This window comes from Dermacentor albipictus, chromosome 9 (assembly GCF_038994185.2).
Source record: "Dermacentor albipictus isolate Rhodes 1998 colony chromosome 9, USDA_Dalb.pri_finalv2, whole genome shotgun sequence".
NCBI lineage: Eukaryota > Metazoa > Arthropoda > Arachnida > Ixodida > Ixodidae > Dermacentor > Dermacentor albipictus.
In genome coordinates, this window is record NC_091829.1 from 65,129,030 (window position 1) to 65,149,479 (window position 20,450).

General features: G+C 46.7%; 1 protein-coding gene across 2 annotated transcripts; it reads left to right on the top strand.

Moving 5' to 3' along the window:
• The first annotated feature begins 1,678 nt into the window (after positions 1-1,678).
• Positions 1,679-15,854, top strand: LOC135921836 (uncharacterized). Of its 2 annotated transcripts, none has more exons than XM_070525530.1 (8): positions 1,679-2,007; positions 4,437-4,624; positions 7,469-7,608; positions 9,446-9,490; positions 10,507-10,569; positions 12,580-12,639; positions 13,144-13,216; positions 15,684-15,854. In XM_070525530.1, the coding sequence occupies exons 2-7, from the start codon at positions 4,437-4,439 to the stop codon at positions 13,212-13,214; spliced, it is 567 nt and encodes a 188-aa protein (XP_070381631.1). In that variant the 5' UTR covers positions 1,679-2,007; the 3' UTR covers positions 13,215-13,216; positions 15,684-15,854. The 2 variants fall into 2 exon arrangements, with proteins under 2 accessions (XP_070381631.1, XP_070381632.1); XM_070525531.1 differs by having other exon boundaries at positions 1,686-2,007; positions 9,449-9,490.
• Positions 15,855-20,450: the final 4,596 nt, after the last annotated feature.

Sequence of the window (20,450 nt, forward strand, 5' to 3'; positions counted from 1 at the left end):
AGAACGGTCTCTAGTTTCGCTTTTAATATTGTTGACGTCTGAGCTTCTAATATCAATTTATTAATTTCTATATTTTTTTATTTGTCTTTCGTATTTTGGATGCTGTAATCAGCCAATGTTCAGCAAATGACTTTCCTAAGGGCGGCCATGACGTCAACATTCGCTTTCGGCGCCCTTCGTATCTAAAGATTGTTTTGATGTTGGCTGTTGAGTGTTCCCGTATTTCACGCTCCAAATTTAGTTCGATCGAATGGACGCGACTTTTTTTTACGTGCTCTAGAAGCTCGTGCGCGGCGCGTTCTGCTTGTTTGGGAACCAGCGGTGACATCACAGTGCGCCGAAAGCACGGCCTTCGAGATGGTGGCGCATCGCGCCGTTCATGTATGTATGTATGTATGTATGTATGTATGTATGTATGTATGTATGTATGTATGTATGTATGTATGTATGTATGTATGTATGCGTACTTGTACGTAAGTCTACATATATATAGGCATAAAGACAACAGGTCGTTGTGTGTGCTACACATGCTATGTAGTTTCCCAAAGAAAGTGAGTATAGTCCATTGAGACGTTTCTTTACTCGAAGCTTGCGCCGGTGCACCGGAGGAACGGGCGCCCTGTCCTCCGGCCTATTATTATTATTTGTTTCTAAAACACATATACACTAGACAGGAAAGGGTAAGCGAGTAGCAGGCTGGCAACCGCCACCGGAAGGGGCACAACAACTGCCTACTACAGAGGCTAGAAGGTTTTCTAGCCTCTATACTACCTACTCTTCAGAAAGGAAGAGACAGAAACATAGAAATGGAAAATAGGAAGAAGGGGACGAAAGAGGAAAGAAAGAGCGAGATGACAAATCTCGAAGACTTAAGCACGACACACACAGTACATGTCACATGCAGTAGGATGGGTCACTGCAGGTCACGCCACTAAAGATTGTCGAAATAGAAGAAAGTGTGTAAACTTCGAGGAAAGAAGCATCTCGATAGACCATACTCTCTTCCTTTAAACTATATATCTATATAGTGCATCGCACGCGCAACGTGAAGGGTGTGGGTTCGGTCCCCACCACGGTGTCTTCTTCCACCGTGGTCCCCACCTATCGTCGTTATCTTTTCGTCCACTTTCATTCCTCATTCCTTCATTATTCTCTACATTCTAAAATTGAACCACAGCTAATTACCCTTATGCTTTCCTTGGCTTCATTGCCTGTTGGCTTAACGGCGGCGATATCTATATAATTCAAGGAAATGTTCTGTAGGTCCGGTGCATAGGTAGTTGAAGAAACGAATGATGCACACTTGCGAAAATTGCATTTTCAATGTTTGGTATCAGCGAGAGCGTAGGAAAAATGTCGTGCCTTTCTGCCATATCGTGACGTGTATGTTCTTGTACAGAATTGACAAACCATGGCAAATCAGTTTGTTCCTAGTTTCGCCATGTCGCAATTGATATCATTCTGCAACTTCGTGTACAATTATCGTGGTACCATAATTTCATACACGTCATTTATCGCGCCTAAGTTATACCTACTACTGCACTTTTTCTGTTATTATTTGCAAGTGTACACGCGCATGCACTGCTGATTATGCCCACGTGCGCATGCCCATAAAAGCGGGTGCGCACTTGTATCTGTGTTTATTCGCACGAAGTCCGTGCCACATCCGAAACGTTAAAACACTAAGAATGCAATTTTCGTAAGTGTGCTCCTTCGTTTCTTCAACTATATATATATATATATATATATACATGTATGTAGCTAGCGTCTGTGTGTGTGTAACACTCAAAGACTCCCCCCCACCGTATTACCGACTAATCCCCCATAGTGGGTATGAGCCACGGGGTGAAAGAATCACAGCAACGCGGCCTCGCGTGTCCGGGCACCAGAAGAAGAAGAACAAGAGGAACGACGAGCAAGTCAAGCCTTGCTCAAGCGACGGGTGCACCGGCGCAAGGTTCGTTGTCGTCGTGAGAACGTTCGCCCACACCAGCTGATCACTGCGAGGTAAGCACAGAGATTCCGATTCGAGCGAAGCCCTTCGCGTAGGTTGAGCGAAGCCGAAGGAGGGCGTCCCTCGGAGGTGGAGCTCGATCGCAGCACGAGGGAAGGCGCGGCGAAGTCGCATCGGCCGATTCTTCGGGGGGAGATAGATAAACTCCGGTCACAAAACAATTTTCTCGTTAGATTTTCAGCGAAAGTATTTATTTGCGTCTCTCGTTTTCTCTCTTTACTATATATACGTGCGTTAGCTCTGTAAAATTCTTCGTTTTAGGGATTCTGTTTAATGTCAGAAATTGCCTAATGTCTCACTGACAATTGTATGCTCTCCTATGGTTTAATAATGTGTGCTCTAATTTGGACATAATATTGTTGGCTAAAGCGCACGCGCACGTTAGAAGGACACCAAAGTAATACAAAGAAATGATTTCACCTGTATTATTATATTCCTTTATACAATATTGAAAAAGAAGTCAGTCTTTCTCTGTGAAGCTGGGAAAAGATGCAAAAACGAAAGAAGGCGGCGACGCCGCCTTCGAGTTCCCGCATCAGCACGTTGTGACGTCATGAATTTTTGACGTCGTCTGCTCGGGCCTAGTAGTTGTCGATAAAGCTGGACTGCGTAGTAGTCTGGATGAGCTAATGACTGAACTTTGCAAGTTTAGAGAACTCCTACTGAGCCAAAATGGCCCTAATATGAAATCTTTTTTTTTAATTCGTGACGTCACGCTGACGTACCAGCGCTGGGGTTTCCGCGCGAAATTCAACAAACAGAAGTCTGGCCTTCGTTTCTTGTTGTAACCGACATCTTATTAGGAAATGAACAGAAAGAGTTCGGAGGCAGGTCGGAAGGGAAGTGCGCTGGGCAGGTCATGTAATGCGCAGATTAGATAACTGTTGGACCATTAGGGTGGCAGAATGGGTACCAAGAGAAGGGAAGCGCAGTAGAGGACGGCAGAAGACCAGGTGGTGCGACGAAATTGGGAAATCTGCAGGTGCTAGTTGGAATCGGTTGGCGCAGGACGCAAGTAATTGGAGATCGCAGGGGGAGGCCTTAGTCCTGCAGTGGACAGAAAATAGGATGATGATGATGATGATGATGATGATGATGCGAGTTCAGGGCATGCCTTATGAGTAAATTGAATAAGTGTTTCTCTGTATTAAGGTATATGTCACCACCTTCTAAAACGGATTTTCTGAAAGAATACAGCGGGCAAGACACACGGTATGCTCCACCTTTTATTTATTTCGCTCTGTGACCCGTTCATAATTGTACGTAGCGAAATACACGTAATTAATTACTTGTACTATTTTTTTCCAGTTTTGTTATTGTTCGATCACTTTATTTACTCAGTAACGCTCAGCGTAACTCAATTGCTTTCTAATTCACTGATTACATGTAATGATCTGCTCAATCAATCCTTCCCACACACCAAATATCTGACCATGGCCTCCGAGATTCGCACGTGACGTTCTTCAGAGCGCGTACAATCGTGCTTAGGCGGCGGTTTTACTTATTTACTTAAATATTTAAACATACTGCCTATACCGTTGGGAATTTCTGCAGGAAGGGCACAGGAAATTTAAAGCACGTTACAGTAGACTCAATAAAATGTAGTATAGTGCAGTGTCGAGTAGTACAAGTGCGTAGAAAAGCGTTATTGTATACTCTACCGAATATATGGTAGCAGAACAATATAGTCAGCGGACAAACTTAGGACTGCATAGTGAAACACAATAAAAAGATGGTATTTCCGCACCTCAAACACAAACACAGTCAGACAAATGAAATAGGTAAGTATTTACTTGAACAGGCGCATGGGTATGAACATGTTGGAGGCCTAGTTGATGCTTGACAGTAAATAACTAGATCATTGCGCAAGACAGGTGGCTACAAAAACAGAACTCTCACGTTTGATATACGTGTGTGTGTTCTTTCCGCGGTCGTCTGCTTTTGCGCAGTAGGTTCTAGTTTGTGCAATACGTGGCAGCAGCGTATGCCACAAAACGGTGACCGGTTCTAACGGACATTAGAGACGTTCAGCGTGTCCGGTATTCGGGCAAGCGCGGGCGGTTTTCCGGTTTAGCGGGGGCGCCAACCTGAGCGGCCAGATTGGTGGCGCCAGCTGGTGGCGCAAAGCTCAACCACACAAACACAGAGCTAATTACTATATTCTGCTTAGCTGCTGGCGTAAATTTTCGACAGTGGCGTAATCGTGTTCACAATTACGCCGCTGCCAAGAATTTGCACGGGTGGCGAAGCAGGATATGGTGAGTTACTGCAGTTTTAGCTATGCGTTTGTCTGGTTGAGCTCTACAACACCAGGCGGCTTCACCGCTCACGTTTACGCCCCGACCATCCGGTAATCCGCCCAAACCGCTCCCGTTTACCGGAATAGCGTACAAGCTAAAAGTCTCTATTTGCGTCGTTGCAGATGGCGGGCGATGAAGACGATAGCAAGGAGGAGGACGACAAGAGCGACGAGCAGGGCGACGACGATAAGAAGGAGGACGAGGAGGACGAAGACGACGACGCGGGCGGGGACAAGGACGGCGCCCTGGGGGAGAAGAAGAAGCCGCCGGACTCCATGATGGTGCAGAGGAAGTCCGTCAGCCGATCCGGGTACGCCGTGACCGCAGCGGTGCTGCTGTCTCCAAATGCGCGCCCCCAACGACGGATCTCCTAAGGATAACAGAAACAGATCTCGAAGTCTATGCTTTTTGCTGATTGCATGCGCCGGAAGCAATTCGGTAACCGGAACACGCGTCATAGACGCCGTGATATAGATAGCACCTATATATTTTGCTGGGCTAATTAGTGGAACTTGATGGACGTGAATAGCAGTCGTACTGTCTATATGCACTTCATCCGTCGATATATGGGGTTGCAGGGGAAGTCGATATGCCAAGTGCCGCACGGATAGGAGCGACAGGTATGAAAGACTCACAATCGCTCGCTGATATCGGCTAGAATTTCACGAACTGAACCCACCGCAACTTGCGGAGGGTCCACTTTAATACCACGTTTACGATGATAATCGCTCAATGGAACCGCCCTAGTATCACGTTTCTGTCGCGCACCGTCCATCGAACGCTTTCCCCCATGTACTCACCCGAGGGGAGCGCGTTAAGTCAGGGAGGGAGGGAGGGAAGAATAACTGTTGCGGTTGAGACCGTATCGAATACAAATCAAAAGCGCTGGAAGCAAATCGAGTCGAGTGTCGGAGACTTTTGGAATCGTTTTCGAATAGTGAACAACAGCTCTTTTAGGTACTGTGGCGGAAGGTTTAAAAGAATAATAGAAAGACAGAGAAAAAGTGTGCCACTTAGCAAGCTATACTCTGCTAAACAACCCTCTTCAGCGCTTATATAAAGCTATGTTTTCATCTTGGTATTGAAAACACTTTTTGTGTCAATATATAATGTTTTACCACGCACAGTTGACGATTTGAAGTATTCGAAGAAAGACATTCGCGCTAGCAAGTAGCCATTGTTCGCTTTGAAAACCGAACCGATCGTAATATTCGATTCGCTTTCGAAAGTTTCGAATGTTAGCACACTTTTCATTTTAGCTCTGCTAGTGCCCACGCATAGTGGAAGTACTTCATCGGCGATTGTACGAATACTCTCCAATATGGAGCGAAATGCGGGACAAGCGATCATCATCATCATCATCATCATCATATTTACGCCCACTGCAGGGCAAAGGCCTCTCCCATACTTCTCCAACAACCCCGGTCATGTACTAATTGTGGTCATGCCGTCCCTGCAAACTTCCTAATCTCATCCGCCCACCTAACTTTCTGCCGCCCCCTGCTACTATTATGCTATTAAGCGAATATGCTCCCGCGTAAAGGGATTTCTGTAGCGCCTCTTCGGTCTTACAGCAGACGACACTCGTCAAAGGTGTGCCCTTTGAGCGGCCTCCGAGAACCCGTGCTCTTGTACGTAGAGTTGGTAAGTAGCTAGTAAGCGCGTACGTTTACTGCCTACCCATGTATACTTTTCTACCTTCTCACTAGCTCTGTACGAGCCAAGAAATTCCAGGGCTAATCAGTGCTGCCGTTACTAACCAGAAATGTTCACTTAGGGGTTTTTTACTACTGGTTAACTACTACGCCGCTCCACCTGTGTTGCGAGGTGCTTCAGCGACAACTTGTTTGTATTAATAAAAATGAGAGATTAGGGTCCTAATGATAACTTCTGCGGCCCCAGATTCATACGCAGTGGCGGACATCAAGAGTTTCGCCGGGTTTCGCCACAAACGCAATTATCCAAGAAATGTTCACTAAAAGAACTTTTTCAATAACAAGTTTGAAAGGTATGTTGTTAATGCATAATTGAAGCCATGCGGTACAAATGTACTTTGTCCTCTTGGTGACGTTGCAACGCCACGATGATCGTGCACTTTCGAGAAATGCGCCCTTAACATCTATGGGGGAAATGTCTTCTTGATCAAGTTAAATCTTATCAGTGCTGCATTCCTTTGTGCTGTCTTAAACCAAGCAGAAAAAAAAAATCGATTTTGTATGAAAGATTACTTTCATTACACCAAAATTCACTGAATCAACGCACGAAGGAATGTTAGTTGGCGCAAGATCACTAGGAACATTTTATGCGTTTTTCGAAATTCCCGCGCAAGGCGTGACGTCATACATGTCACTAAAGCCTTCGATGTTTCGATCTTTCGCCGAGTATTTCTCTATACGTAATGTGCCAGAGAAGTGGCACTTATGATCTGTATAGGTCCCACTGTATTGCTGGTAATTATAATTAAATTGTATTATTAACTTTGCTACCGAGGTTGTGAATATCGTGACGTACGGTTACTAATATATGGTTAGTACTTACAACGACCTTTTTTTCTAAGAGTGTGAGTTCAGCCTTTGACTCGTTCAGAATTCCATGCAGCCCATCTGTACCGGTAAAAAAACAAAACAAAAAAAAACACCGGGGTCCGAGCAGGCACCGTCAAAATCCATGACGTCACGGCAAAATAGTGCGAGAACTTGAAAGCGGCTACGCCACCCGTCTTTCTTTTCTGGCTTGCTGCGAGCCTCTGATTCTCGTGGCAAGAGTGGCTTTTTTTTCTGGTATTGTAAAACGGGCGATTTACTGATGCTACTCAACTTTTGCTTTAGTGTTCTTCTAGTCCGGTTTTCGAGCGCAGTAATAGACGACCACTATATAGAGTTCGAGGTCCTTATTCCCGCATAGTCAGGGCGACCATGCGACATTTCTACCGTGGTCGCATGGTCGCCCTGACTCTGCGGGAATAAGGACCTCGAACTCTATATAGTGGAGGTGTACGAGGGTTCCCGAAAAAAAAAATGGTCCAACAAAAGCGGTGATTATACCCTCTTTAGAGCACTCGCCCGTAGCTCGTACCCCCCTCCCCCCCCCCTCACTTACTCTTGCACGTTCAGCTTACACAGTTGTGCCTCCTCTCTTGTGGTGCGTGACGCAGAGCTGCGGGTATCGCCGCCCAGCACATCGCCGAAGGCGCGGACCAGATGCAAATGGCGATGACCGTCGTGGGTCTCGCGGTCTTCGTCATCATCATCCTCAGCGTCGGCGGTTTCGTCTTCTGGAAGGTCTTCTTTTCGTGTGAGTGCATGGAGTCCACGTCAGTGTTTTTTTTCTTTTTCTTTGCAGCGAAGCTGTACATACATCTACCCACCAGCGCATTTGCCGTCTCCGTGAGCAAAAACTAAAACAGTCAAAGCGGGAGGCGTGCACCGCGTGAGCCGCTGGGTTCGTTGCAACAGCACCAGATGGCGCCCACCTCCGTGCATCCGCGTCAGCGGCGGCGTTGGCCGTGCGGAAAATAAAAAAAGAGAGCCAGAAAGGTCGCCTTCGTGCTTACCTTTCGCCGCAAGCGTTTCCTGGTAAAGATTACGGTTACATAAGCTGCAGTTGCCGGGAAATGAAAATATGTAGCACACGAAGCAGGGGATGACGTTACTACACTTTCATATGTAAAAGAAGAACCAGCCTGGCAACTGATTTCATTGGTGTTTTTGTAGCGCTGTGGAAATGCCACGCATAGTTAGGACTTCGGAAGAGCAGCGTGAACGCGATGAGCAGCGACGGGAACAGCAACGTCAATATACACAACGCCGTCGGGCTCAGGCTAGGTAGGACGCAGCGGTTCCTGCCCAAAACAAGCCACGCACAGTTAGGACGCCTGAAGAGCGGCTCGAATAGAATTTTTGACGAAAGGAACAGCAACATCAGTATGCATAACGGTGTCGTACTCGGGTTCGGCAGGACCCAATTTAAGGTTACATCACATTGGTCTATCTGATCAGGTGATACTACGGTTTCGCTGGCCTACTACCTCCACAGCGTGGATTGGAACCCATTTTTTTCAGCGAGGTGAACCCATCAAAAGCGAAGCGGAGCAAAACGCGTAAATTGCGCAGTGAAGACGCTAATTGTGTCAGTGGAAAACGCGTTTTTGAATCCTAAATCATGGCTCATTTTGATGTACCGGAATGCCAGAACAAAGTGTATAAAGGTGTAGTTTCAAATACATGCAATTTTCACATAGTTTCGGTTTCAGGATTTTGATCACGTTGAGAAAAAAACTCCCTTCCTCCCTCCTTATTTGTGTACACTCAGCGATCGAGGTTCCCAACACATGTTATCACGCGTTACGGTTACGATTACGGTTCTATACAGTAAGGAAGCATCACACATTATATTAATTTGTGGCATATTGCATAAAATGTTCTAACGGTTCTATGGCCGGCGTAATGGCCAACACGAAGCGAAACTTGTTAAAAGGCTCTCGTTATCAATTTATGCCACTTCGTTTCGAAGGGGGATCGCTCATGTCGTTTACCCTACAGGCCCGTCCTTCCGTCCGTTATCTATCCATGCAGCTTAACCACTCATCCACCCATACATCACCTATTACGCCCGATACGCCCGAGCCGCCGTTCAAGCTCGAACATGGTGGCCTTATTCGAATGTTTTACGAATAGATGCTCGCATATAAAACGGACGTATGTAGTAACAAGATACAGTATGAAACAAGTAACAGTACACAAGAAATTACACGGAACATTCACGTAGAGCGCTCTTAAATTGAAAACGCGAACAGTAAAGGACCCCTTTTTTACGCGCAAGTACAAAGTAATCGCTCGGTAGTCGGTTTCAAAGCATGGAGTGGTCCCGAGTGTACGCATCGGAGTCTGAGTTAAGACACTGTTGCGAATGCAGGTGAAACTGTAAAACGGAAAGAAATTGCATTGCGGTAGTTTCGGAATCGTCGTTCGTGCTTTAACGTACGAGCACTGCACATGCTGTAGGCTCGTAAATTGGCTTCGAGTAGGCTCAACTTCCAGCTAGACCCGGTCGCACATGTAGTCTGCGCAAACAAGTGTCTCGTCGATTGATTGCATTTTCTTTTCCGTTCTTTTCTTTTTGCCTCTGCCAGCAGCAAGCGAATCCGCGGAACAGCCGCCGATCGAGGAAGTGGCAAGTGAGTGCTCGAGATTTTCATTTTTCTCCTTATTCATCTTTTTCCTCGTTCTACAGTGAAGCTTTTGTTGCCGCAACAGAACAGCTCGAAAACGTAAACGTTTGGAAAGATGTTCGCAGCAACGCGAACAAACAAATTATAGGCCCGTGCTGAACACACTCCGGAGACCCTGGTTCGATTCCCACCCAGCCCATCTTGTTAAGTTGTTTTTTTATTCATGAAGTGCCTGCTGGGATTTATCGCTCACGGCCAACGCCGCCGACACCGACGCCGACACCGACGCCGACGACACCGGCTTTTCTGCGACACGAGCTCCTTAACGCTATCGCGTGAAAATTGGTCGGAATGTGGGAAGTGATGAAGTTGATACGCAGTGAACGTTCATGATTGGTAGCGCAAGATGTGACATGCCGCCATTTATGATAAGTGACAGCCAGGCTAAGGCACGTGCTCCGTTCGCTCGAAACGCGGTTGAGAGCGACGTACATGATAGCCCAGGAACGCAGTCACGTGTTTGTTTTTTTAATTTTTCGCGGGTTTTCTTTAAATGCCGGGAAAGAAGCACTATACACGGGAGGTAAATTGGCACAAAAGCTGGATCGGCCGTTTGTGAGCCTCCTCTACTACGTAACCAAGCGCACTTGGCTATAAGGTGAATGTTAACACGTTTTTTATAGCTCGTCTTAGTTATGATTGACTGATTAAGCGGGAAAATAAAAAAAAGATAGTCTGGAGATCGCCACAGGAAGATAGAGAACATGTCTTTGGTTTCACCCAGACGCGCGGCTTACCGATTAAAAAAAAAATCTTGGCCCAAGTTACGGACGTGTGCGCGTGCTTCATTAATATTTCTGCGTTCAACAAAGCTCAATTTCTTTCTCCCATTGTGTCGTCTGCTCCATCATAAATTTCTTACATTTGGTTAATGCACAAAAAGGGTTTTCTTGAACCTTTCCCGTGATTATTTGTCACTGTTATTTTAAGTTTATGGTATGTTTCTCTTTCTTTTCTTTCAGCGGAAAATAGCAGCGGAGGAGTTGTTCCATTCCACGAAATGCCGGAACGAGACTTCTGGGACAGTGAGTGGCGAGCGACATTCCGGCACGCCCGCGTGCGAAATAGCTCTGGGGGTGCTATTCTGAACCTTCTCACGTTCCGCCACGTAGTCAAACTCGCCATCTCGTCAGCTCGGATTGGCCCAGAGCCCTTCTACGGCCTCTCTGATTGGCTCGGGATGCCGCCATTACAGAATTCGACGGCATGGCGCATTTTTTTGCCACGAGCAGAATAGCACCCCTGACACCGCGGGAGCCATTTTAAACGAGACATTTAGTGACCTCGAAACCGCGAAAAAAAAGAAGAAAAGAATACTGGGATGCCTCGGAATGCCTTTAATTAGAAACTTGACCCATTAATAGGCTTTGAACAACAACAACAACAACAACAACAACAACAACAACAACAACAACAACAACAACAACAACAACAACAACAACAACAACAACAACAACAACAACAACAAAACCGCTTCGTTTTCTTTTGACGTCATGACAAAAAGAGTGGTCACGTGGCTGCAGAACATTGCGACGTTTAGCCACGTGCTCAGGCTAGCTCGGGCGCCTGCTTGTCGCTGTACTCACTTGCGTGTTCCGACATATCTACAATTGCGTGCTCCGAATTGTTGCGTACGTTTTACTGACGTTATAAAAATAACACTATCGCATGCAGCGTTATACAATCATATAAAATTGTAGCGCACAGCTTACAATTTTTCCCCCTTTTTATCAACCGCGTTACAATTACATTCCGCTGTCCTGTGGATTAGCTCATAACCATGACCGCACTAATATAACGAATTGGCTTATCTGTATTCCGTATATGGCTGGGTCATTCCACCTCAAGTGTACTAGGTGTTTTTTCGACCATCATCTGGTGAAAAAAGGCGTACTATTTTACCTCAATGTCGGATACAATTATACAAGCGATTTCGTCGTGAAAAAAAAAGTTTGATGCGTGGGGGCACTTCGAAGGTTGCGCTTGAAAGTGAAACTATGGCAGGGAGAAAAGTTTCTACAAAATTATTTCTTTGACCTATTACTGCGAAATGTTTTCTTTCTATATTTTTCAGATGGCACTCTTTCATGAACATTGTAGCTTATTACTTTTTGTTTTAGTTTGCATTATTTTTGGGCATAATAAAAACTTGACAATTGCCGCATATTTAATGCTTTTTAGAGAAAAAAAAAACTAATTGTTCCACGAATATATTGACAATATGGGCGTGGTATGTATTTATACTATATGATAAAAAACGCTGAGAATAAATAAAACCTAAGCTGTTTAAAATCACCATAAAAATGAAAAAAAAAGACGGTCTGACTCAACTTGTGGCCCCATTTCTCATAATGTAGTGGTCCAAGTAAAAACCTGGCCTAATCAGCGCTGTATTGCACGCTTTGCTGCCAATTTATTCAGAAACTTGTATAATTTTTAACTGAGAAAAAAAAATTAACTACACAATCGCTAGGTTGCGCGCGACATCGCTTTGTTTCACCTTCACTGCAATGCACGCCGGTTGACGTTTTAACCCGGCTTCTTTTGCGCGTTTCTTTTTTTGATCTTCTTGAAGACAAGGCCTCATTTGGTGACTTCAGATTGATTTCGGCGAAGTTCGTTGGGTCTGGTTTTCTAGCCACTTAGTAACGGTGCAACGTTATGTTTAAAAGACATTGAGTAATAAAGCAACTCGCGGTTGGCTTTATTAGCGTAGTTGATAACAGTAACTTAATTTGAGAGTTGTGCGAAGAGCATCCCTATTTTCTGCCGTTCCCCAGTACCAAGTATTAGTTAATGATCCCATTCTCACAACCAATCGCGTCTCCTTTGTATGTTTTTTTTTTGCACGGCGTTGTGGTGATCCCACGTGTCATCTTCCTTGATGAATCCACGTGGCCATCTTTGTCACGGTTGCGAATGCACCAGCATTCTGTGGGAATCGCTCACAATTGACGTAATTCTACGATGTGTTATTTAGTTATTACCTTGTGAAGTATCTTTTTGTTTCTTGCGGTCATCTTTTCTTTTATCAGGCTCCGGAACGCCTCCAGTCTCCATCGTGTTCGCAGAGGACGTCGAAAGCGTCGAAGAGAGTGAGTGAAACGTATTGAGCGCACGTGTTGAAGACGCACTCGAGACGAAATCCTTTTTATTAAAGCTGTGTTAGTAATATCACCTTTCCACAATGTGTTAGACGAGCTATATTTACTGTAAAGGGCTTGGTAAGTTAGAAAAAAAGGCGCAATAACGGAAGGCGGGTGGCGACACCGTCTTGAGAGTTCGCGCTATCAGCTCGGACCTAGTCGAGTGTAAAGCGATGCTTTCTTTGCCAACGTTCCCAAGTTCATCGTGGCTGCCTGACTGCTGTTTTTTGGTCAGTCGCTATTTCGGTTCATATACATGGTGTTCCTGAGAAGACTGCGGAGAAAACTCCTAGAAATAGAGATCTCGAGATAAAAGGATTCGACTCTTCAGAAACTGGGTTAATGGGAACGGCGAATGTCGGAGAACAGGTTAAATGTTCCAGTATTCTTGCTGATTAGATAAACACACCTAACCTACTAATCGAGCCTTCTTTATCTTTTTTCTATCTCTAGATGTCCAAGTCGAACCCAGGAACATAAGCGGCTTAGAAGATCCGTCAGCAGTCGTGCTGGATTACGTGTAATGGTAAGACAACAATTCATTCATTCATTCATTCATTCATTCATTCATTCATTCATTCATTCATTCATTCATTCATTCATTCATTCATTAATTAATTCATTCATTCATTCATTCATTCATTCATTTAAGCGCGTATTACCTAACAGACTCGATGATATCTTAGAGCGAGGGAGGGGGGGGGGTTACAAAATACGCAAGGTCGAACACATTTTTAACGAACGCTGCTGCAATGAAATTTCCGGTATAACGAAGGATTCCGTACGTGCCGGCCAAATTCCAATGCTTAATGTCTGTTGCGCACGCCTCCACAGCGAATACTGTATTACAAAAAATGCACCTCTACAACGGATACATTTAGGGAACCCTGAAGGCTGATTTGTTGCTTTACAACGAACGGTCGTAGGGATCGGCCCCTACACTTCACTCCGCATTATCTATGACGCAAAAAAAAGTAAAGAATTAAGCGCAGCGGGCCCGAACAGCCGAGCACTGCAAGAGGGGCAGGCATTGTGTGTGTAATGATGCAGCGCTAACAATATAACGGTAACAGTGCTAGGCTTAGCGATACTTTAGTCGCAAAAAAAGTTTCCTGCCCTGTACTCGGCGGCCGTGCTAAATTTACCGAGCTGTAGGGGCTGGCCGTGAAACTTAACACCGGCAAACTCTGCCAACTACAAGTTCAAGCACGCCGGCGAAACTTGCTGTTGCCAAGGGGCCATTTGCGGCTGTCCAAGTGTTAGTTTACGAAACGAAGTGAACATCATGGAGCACTTGCGAGCCCTTCGCATCTCGGTCGGCTGCAGTCGCACGTATACTGCCGGCCGATGTGCACAAAACATTACAAGCCACCACTTTTTTCACTAACCACATCTCGAATTCAGGGATTCGCTGTTACTGGGGCGTGCTCCGCCAGTGCTCTTGCGAGCGGTGGCATCACTCGCGTTCTTTACAACGAAGGGCCGTGTATAACGAACGATTTCGGAGGCACCAAGCGCTTCGTTATAAAGGCGTTGGAGTGTACAGCGAGGTTAAGTTCTCACAGGTGTCAGGTGTCATACGAAACTGAGAAGTAGCAGCGTGCAAGTAGCGCTGAGAAACGTGGGCTGCACACAGGGGTAAACGTTTCTAAACGTGCTTCAAATTTTAATTGAATTCCGGGGCTCTTACGTGCCAGAACCACGGTTTCATTATGAGGCGCGTCGCAGTGCGGGGGGCAACGGATTGATTTTGACAGGGCATCAGGAAGGTGACCGCACTGCAAGGGACACGGGCGTTATTTGCGTTTCGCCCCCATCGGAATGCGGCCGCCGCGGCCGGGATTTGAACCCTCGACCTCGTGCTTATAGCAGCGCAACACCATAGCCGCTAAGCCACTGCGGCAGGTATTTCGGTACTTGGGCATTCTAATACTATATATATATATATATATATATATATATATATATATATATATATATATATATATATATATATAACGTGGCTTAAACGAACGCAAGCTTGAATCGGGGGATATGAACGCGTAGAACGAGACTGCCCCCCATATTGATACAAACGATGAAAAAAAATGTGTCGCGATTTTTGAATGTCGGCACTGCCGTTAAGAAAATCATTGCGCAATGAAAAAGCTCTGAGCAGTATAAAATAATGGGCGTTAAGTGGGCTGCCGGCAGTCTGATTGCAGTCTGAACAACAACAACAACAACAACAACAACAACAACAACAACAACAACAACAAAACGCATTTCTGAAGTTCTAACAACGTAGCAGCAGATAATCTTACGCACTTTTTTTTCTGGCACAAGGACAACCACGCTTTATGGGCTTCTAGCTCTTTAGGGCGTTCTCGCCAGTTATCTCTCTAATCAATAATCATTCGAGTAAAGCAGAGTACAAATTAATCTTGCACTGTGCTCACAGTGTAAGGCAGGCACACAAAATCAGGGCGCTGGTCATCACTGAGAACGCTTCTGTCGCAGCAAATGAGTTGGGAGCCGGTGGAATCGCTGAATACGGCTTTCTTTTTTTTCGCATTTGCAGGCATAATGACGCGCACCATAATCCAGCACGCCTCTCTGACACAACAGTGGGTGAAAGAAAGACATGGCGCGCTTTAGCAATTACCGTTGCCTCGCGATGCATGCAACCGCATTGCGACGTGACTGTTTTTGGCATGCACCCCTTTATCGTATAGGTCAAGCATGCTCTTGCTTAATCGAATAATTCTTGGCAACTTAACTCCTTAACTTGATGTTGAGGAGTTCAGTAAAAATTAACCAACTCCTTAAACAAAAATAGTTAGGGAGTTAACTATAACTGAAAGTTTTATCCGATATATCGTAAATGATAAAAAAAAAGTTAAGCTTGAATTTGTCTTTGCATAAAAGAGCACCAGCGTCAGCATAGCAGACTTGTCATGCGCGCTGATTTTGCACTTTTCTCACAACGGACCATTTTATGTTTGCGTTTGCAGGTACGGTCGCCGGCGACGTTGACGCCTACAATAGTGGAGCCCGCGCAGCGTTTGGCGGCGCCATCGCCAATGCGTTCTCTCTTTACGTTTTCTTTAATGTTAATTACTTGTCTATATCTAACGTACGTCATCAGCGATATTGTTGTAAATAAAAAGAAATGCTAAATGTAATGCTCGGGATCGAACGCTCAATGGCGTTAGATATTTTCCGAAAGTCTGGCTGCTCATACTGCCTATGCGTTCAGGTTGCAGCATGCATTATTTTAGCGATAACAGCAGTCGCTGTGAAACACGTCTCGGCCCAGCGATGCGGCAAGTCGGCCACCTCCACGCTATAGTTAATCTTCTACCGAACGTACTCACATGAAACAGAGGTTGTGAGTGATTAGCGGAGCACCTCAATCATTGCCACGTTCAATGTTGTTCTCTGGCGCGCTACTTCGCGATACTCACGCGAAAATGTTCTGCTCCTTACCGCTGTAGCATCGCTTATGTGGACGCGACGCATGGTGGTTGAGTCAGAAGGCGAGCTGACTCGGCTTGGATGTTGGCTTGAGTCGAATGCGTTTGAAGGCACGTTGCCCGGTGTTGTTTAGCGAGTCAGCGCGCTCCTCGCAGATGGTTTGTCAGAGCTCGCCTCGACGTTTGCGTGGCCCGGCCAGTTCGCGCTTACGTGAAACGGTTTGAGCTGAAATACTTAGTTTCGTTTTGAAAGGTTAAACGACAGCTTCTATCGTCATTCTCTACTACCTCGAAACGCTTGAAAACTTCGAAGAAGACACGAGGTCTGCCGACACGGCCGTACGCTGGGACGCTAATCATGCTTCACGTGTACCGCTGAGGTTGAGTGGGAGAGAGAGAGAGAGAGAAAAAAAACATTTATTAGAACCATCGAGGTGGTTGCTCTTGAGGTCGAGTGGGTGGTGTCCTCATTCCAGGACTCCACTGGCCATGGCTGCTCGACGTACTTGCTGGACGAGAGCTTCTTGTCCCGCCAGGGTATCGCCGGTCAGCTGTACCTCCCACCGCTCAAATTGCGTGCTAGGCGTCTTTAAGTGTTGAGGTTTGCCCCCGCACCCCCACGAGACGTGGAAGAGTGTAGGGCGTGTGTCGCCGCACCAGGGGCAGATGCCGCGATATGTATGTGGGAACATTTTACTGTATTTGTGTAGGTTAGGAAATGTGTTTGTCTGAATAAGTCGGAGAGCTACGGCATCTTCAGTGCTGAGCTTTCTGTGAGGCGGAGGATAAATCCTGCGGTTGAGTCGCTGGATCTCGAGTCGGTCGCAGTAATTGGACGGCAGGGGCATGAAGGTAAATGGTGGGGATTGATGAGACGATTCGTCGTGCCCCGCTCGGTTGATTAGCGCTCGAGCTAGGGCGTTCGCCCTCTCGTTCCCCTCCAGACCCGCGTGGCCCGGCGTCCACGTGATTTGATGGTATTCTTGCAGCCTCGGGCCTAGAATCTGAGCCGCCAGAAGCGGTGTTCGTCCATTGGTAAAGTTACGGCAGGCCTTTTGCGAGTCGGTAACGACATGGACTTCCCTGCCTACCCTGTCTTCTTGCTTTATTACCAGTGCCGCGGCTATGGTCTCAGCCGCAGCTGGGGTCTCTGCCCTTACGGAGGCCGCGAGGGTCAAGGAGTTGTCTCTTCCGTTCACGGCGGCTACCGCAAAGAGGCCCCCTACAGGGTACGCCGCCACGTCCACGTACGTTACGTACGGGTCACCCTTGAATTGTCGGCGCTGTCTGTCGACGCGAGCCTTGCGGCGTCCTTCATGGAGTTCATGGCTCATGTGCTTCGGTATCGGGTTCGCCTTGATTTTGCTTCTGACCTCAGGCGGGAGTGATCGTTGCCCATCGAGGGCACGGAGCTCCGTTGCCGTTCCGGTCCGGTGGAGGATGGCTCTGCCCGCCGCCGTGTTCTGCAGTCTGGCCTTTTGCGAAGCCATAACCGCGTCCGACAGCTCAGCGAAGGTATTGTGGATCCCGAGGGCCTCTAACTTCTCGTTTGAGGTGGTGACAGGGAGACCCAGGGCCGTTTTGTACGCGCCTCTGATGATGGCATCGACTTGTTCTTGGTCGCGTTTGTTTAGCGAGTGATAGTGATACGGCATGCTATACGTGATTCTGCTGATCACCAGAGCCTGGACGAGGCGAAGCGTGTCCTCTTCTCGCATGCCCTTGCGGCTTCTTGTAATTCGTTTTATAATCCGCGAGACCTGGTTGGTGGCAGACCTTAGGGTTTGGATGGTGTGGGAGGCTTTCAGGTTGCTCTGGATCCAAAAACCCAGAATCCTAGTCTTATTGCCCTCCGTGATCTTCTGGCCCTCAAGATAGAGGTCGATAGGGCCAGGAGACTTGTAGATTCCTCCTCCGTGCACCCGGATCACCTCGGACTTTTCTGGCGCACAACGCATCCCGCTCGCTGCCGCAAATCTCTCCACGGCCGTCGCGGCCTCTTGAAGGGTCGCCTCTTTTCGCGCTAGGGAGCCCTTGGTGGCCCAGAGCGTGATGTCGTCTGCGTACAGGGCGTAACCTAGGTCGGGGATCTTCCGCAGCTCTTTGGTCAGCGCTAGCATCGCGACGTTGAATAGAATCGGGGAGATTATCGCCCCTTGCGGTGTTCCTTTGTTCGGCACGTCGATCGTATCCGATCGAGTCTGGCCAATTCCGATGGTTGCCGTCCGGCCCGTCAAGAACGATTTAACGTAATTAAAGATGTGCTCCCCGCAGCTGATGTCGTTCAGTCCCTTGAGAATGGCAAAGCGGGGAAAAATTGAAGCTTGCCCGTGAAAGGTTGAAATTATATTCCGTCGAACGCAAATGATCTTTCTTAGACGTCGTCGTCGAAGCGAATTGGGAGAGGGAGACTGTTAGTTTGCTAACCGAGGGTGGAGCCTGAGGGAGAAGCCCTCAGTACAGGGCGCGGTGGCCCATGGGGCCTTCGACCCCTGGCTCTCCGGGTATGAGTTGGACAGCGCAGCCTCCCGGGCCGGAAAGGGCGGATGAGAGGCACACTAGCTGCGAATGAATGTTAGTGTAGCACGGCGTTTCTTCTGTTGGTATAGCAAGGCGCAATGCAATACGCTGTGTTAACTTTAAAATAATCCTTGGTATTGAGGGAAAGCCACATATTATGATTTTGTAAAGAGCAGACAAGATACAAAACCAACATATATTGAGTTTATGTTCGATCCACTTTATTTGAGACACTCGAGGATACTTCATTAGTAACACACTACTGCGACGGTAGTTTTTCGATTTCTTTTTTGTAATGAGTCCATGTATTCCGTTGCATGAAAGAAAAAAAAATATCATCCACCCGACTGTAGCGTCCAACTAAAGGAAACACTCCTGCGGGTTCCGCAGAAATAAAAGATTCGCAGTTGAAAAAAAAAAAATTGTCCTGGCCCGGGACTCGAACCCCGGACAAATGCTTCCAGAGGCGGTTGCTCTTCTACCTGAGATAACCAGGCGGCTAGCAGGTTGCAGCGCGAGGATGAATTAATCGAACAACTCGTAGCACAGGAACACTGAATACGGCAGATAAGTTCCGACGATGCCCGCAAGGTGGGTGACTGTTCATGGAAGGGGGAACTTATTGCATCTCCTGAGGCGTAACCTAGCGCCAGATTATTCGCTGCACACTAAGATCCCTGCACACAGTGCGCTAACGCCCTCTGTCGAAAGCATGCCAATGAGTGAGCCTGAGCGAAAAAAAACGATATAAAAAGAAAGAAACGCTTATATTCCGTTTCTCACTCAGCAGGCAACGCTGCAGAAGCTGCGCTACGGGCGGTGCGGTAAAAAAAATGATAATAAAAAAAGGCTCACTCCGCGTGTTTTGCTGTCGTTTTGATGCGCGACGCTTCCTACGAAATGTCTACTTGTTATACTACAACTACAACTTGTTTACGTGAGATTACTTCAAACTAGGTACTGAAAGCACGATCAACTTTGCTGGCTTCACAAGGGCTGGGCGCATCTGGGATCTGGGTATCTTGTAACCATTTACGGAGAGATAAGAACTGCCATTTCGCGCCTCTAGAGCGTCGTAGTGAGTCGCAAAAAGGTATCAATATGTAGATCTCAACGAGACAAGCTAGAACTAGTCGCAGAGTAGGTAAAATTACAACTGCAACCGTATACAGCTGAGTTAAAATTTCGCATTAGGGAGCACCGTAATCGTCGGACATTTCTGAAATTTTATTATTTATTCTGTATTGCTAGCCTGGACACCAGACCTTGATCAGGTGTGCGCGTACGAAATTGTCATTGGCCAAACAGAAGCTTAACGTATATCATTACGATCATCAATTAGTGCTGATATAGTAAAAAATAATGAGCCATTCCACTCTGCGAAGGTGAATGTCCAGCGAAGCTACGTAGTGCACGACACGGAGTACGAATATATTTATGGTCCTAATCTGTGGTCATCGTGACGATATAGGTGCGCACACACATTAGCCTATCACCTCTATTATTAAATGTGTCCGTCACGTAAGACAATGAGTGGCTCACACCTCCTTAGGCAATGGCTCATACCCCCGTAAATGTGGTCTTCCCATTACGACGACGGAAAAGTGAAATTCTACGCTAGAATGGTGAGCAGCGACGGAGCCAACTGTGGAAGAAGATGACGACGAACGTGGGAGCAGTGGCACGAGCGTGTTCGCGCGGTTGGCTCCGACAATTTTTTTAACAGTGTTTTCTGAGAAAGCTGTACAAGAATTTTTTTCAAAAATGCGCGTTATTACCCTTGTG

What these genes read in the sequence shown, in the direction of transcription:
- LOC135921836 (XM_070525530.1), top strand. Translation starts at nt 4,437, where the DNA reads ATGGCGGGCGATGAAGACGATAGCAAGGAGGAGGACGACAAGAGCGAC. An exon ending in CTGGAAGGTCTTCTTTTCGT is followed by an intron (nt 7,609 to 9,445) that starts GTGAGTGCATGG and finishes TGCCTCTGCCAG; the next exon opens with CAGCAAGCGAATCCGCGGAA. An exon ending in GGAACGAGACTTCTGGGACA is followed by an intron (nt 10,570 to 12,579) that starts GTGAGTGGCGAG and finishes TTCTTTTATCAG; the next exon opens with GCTCCGGAACGCCTCCAGTC.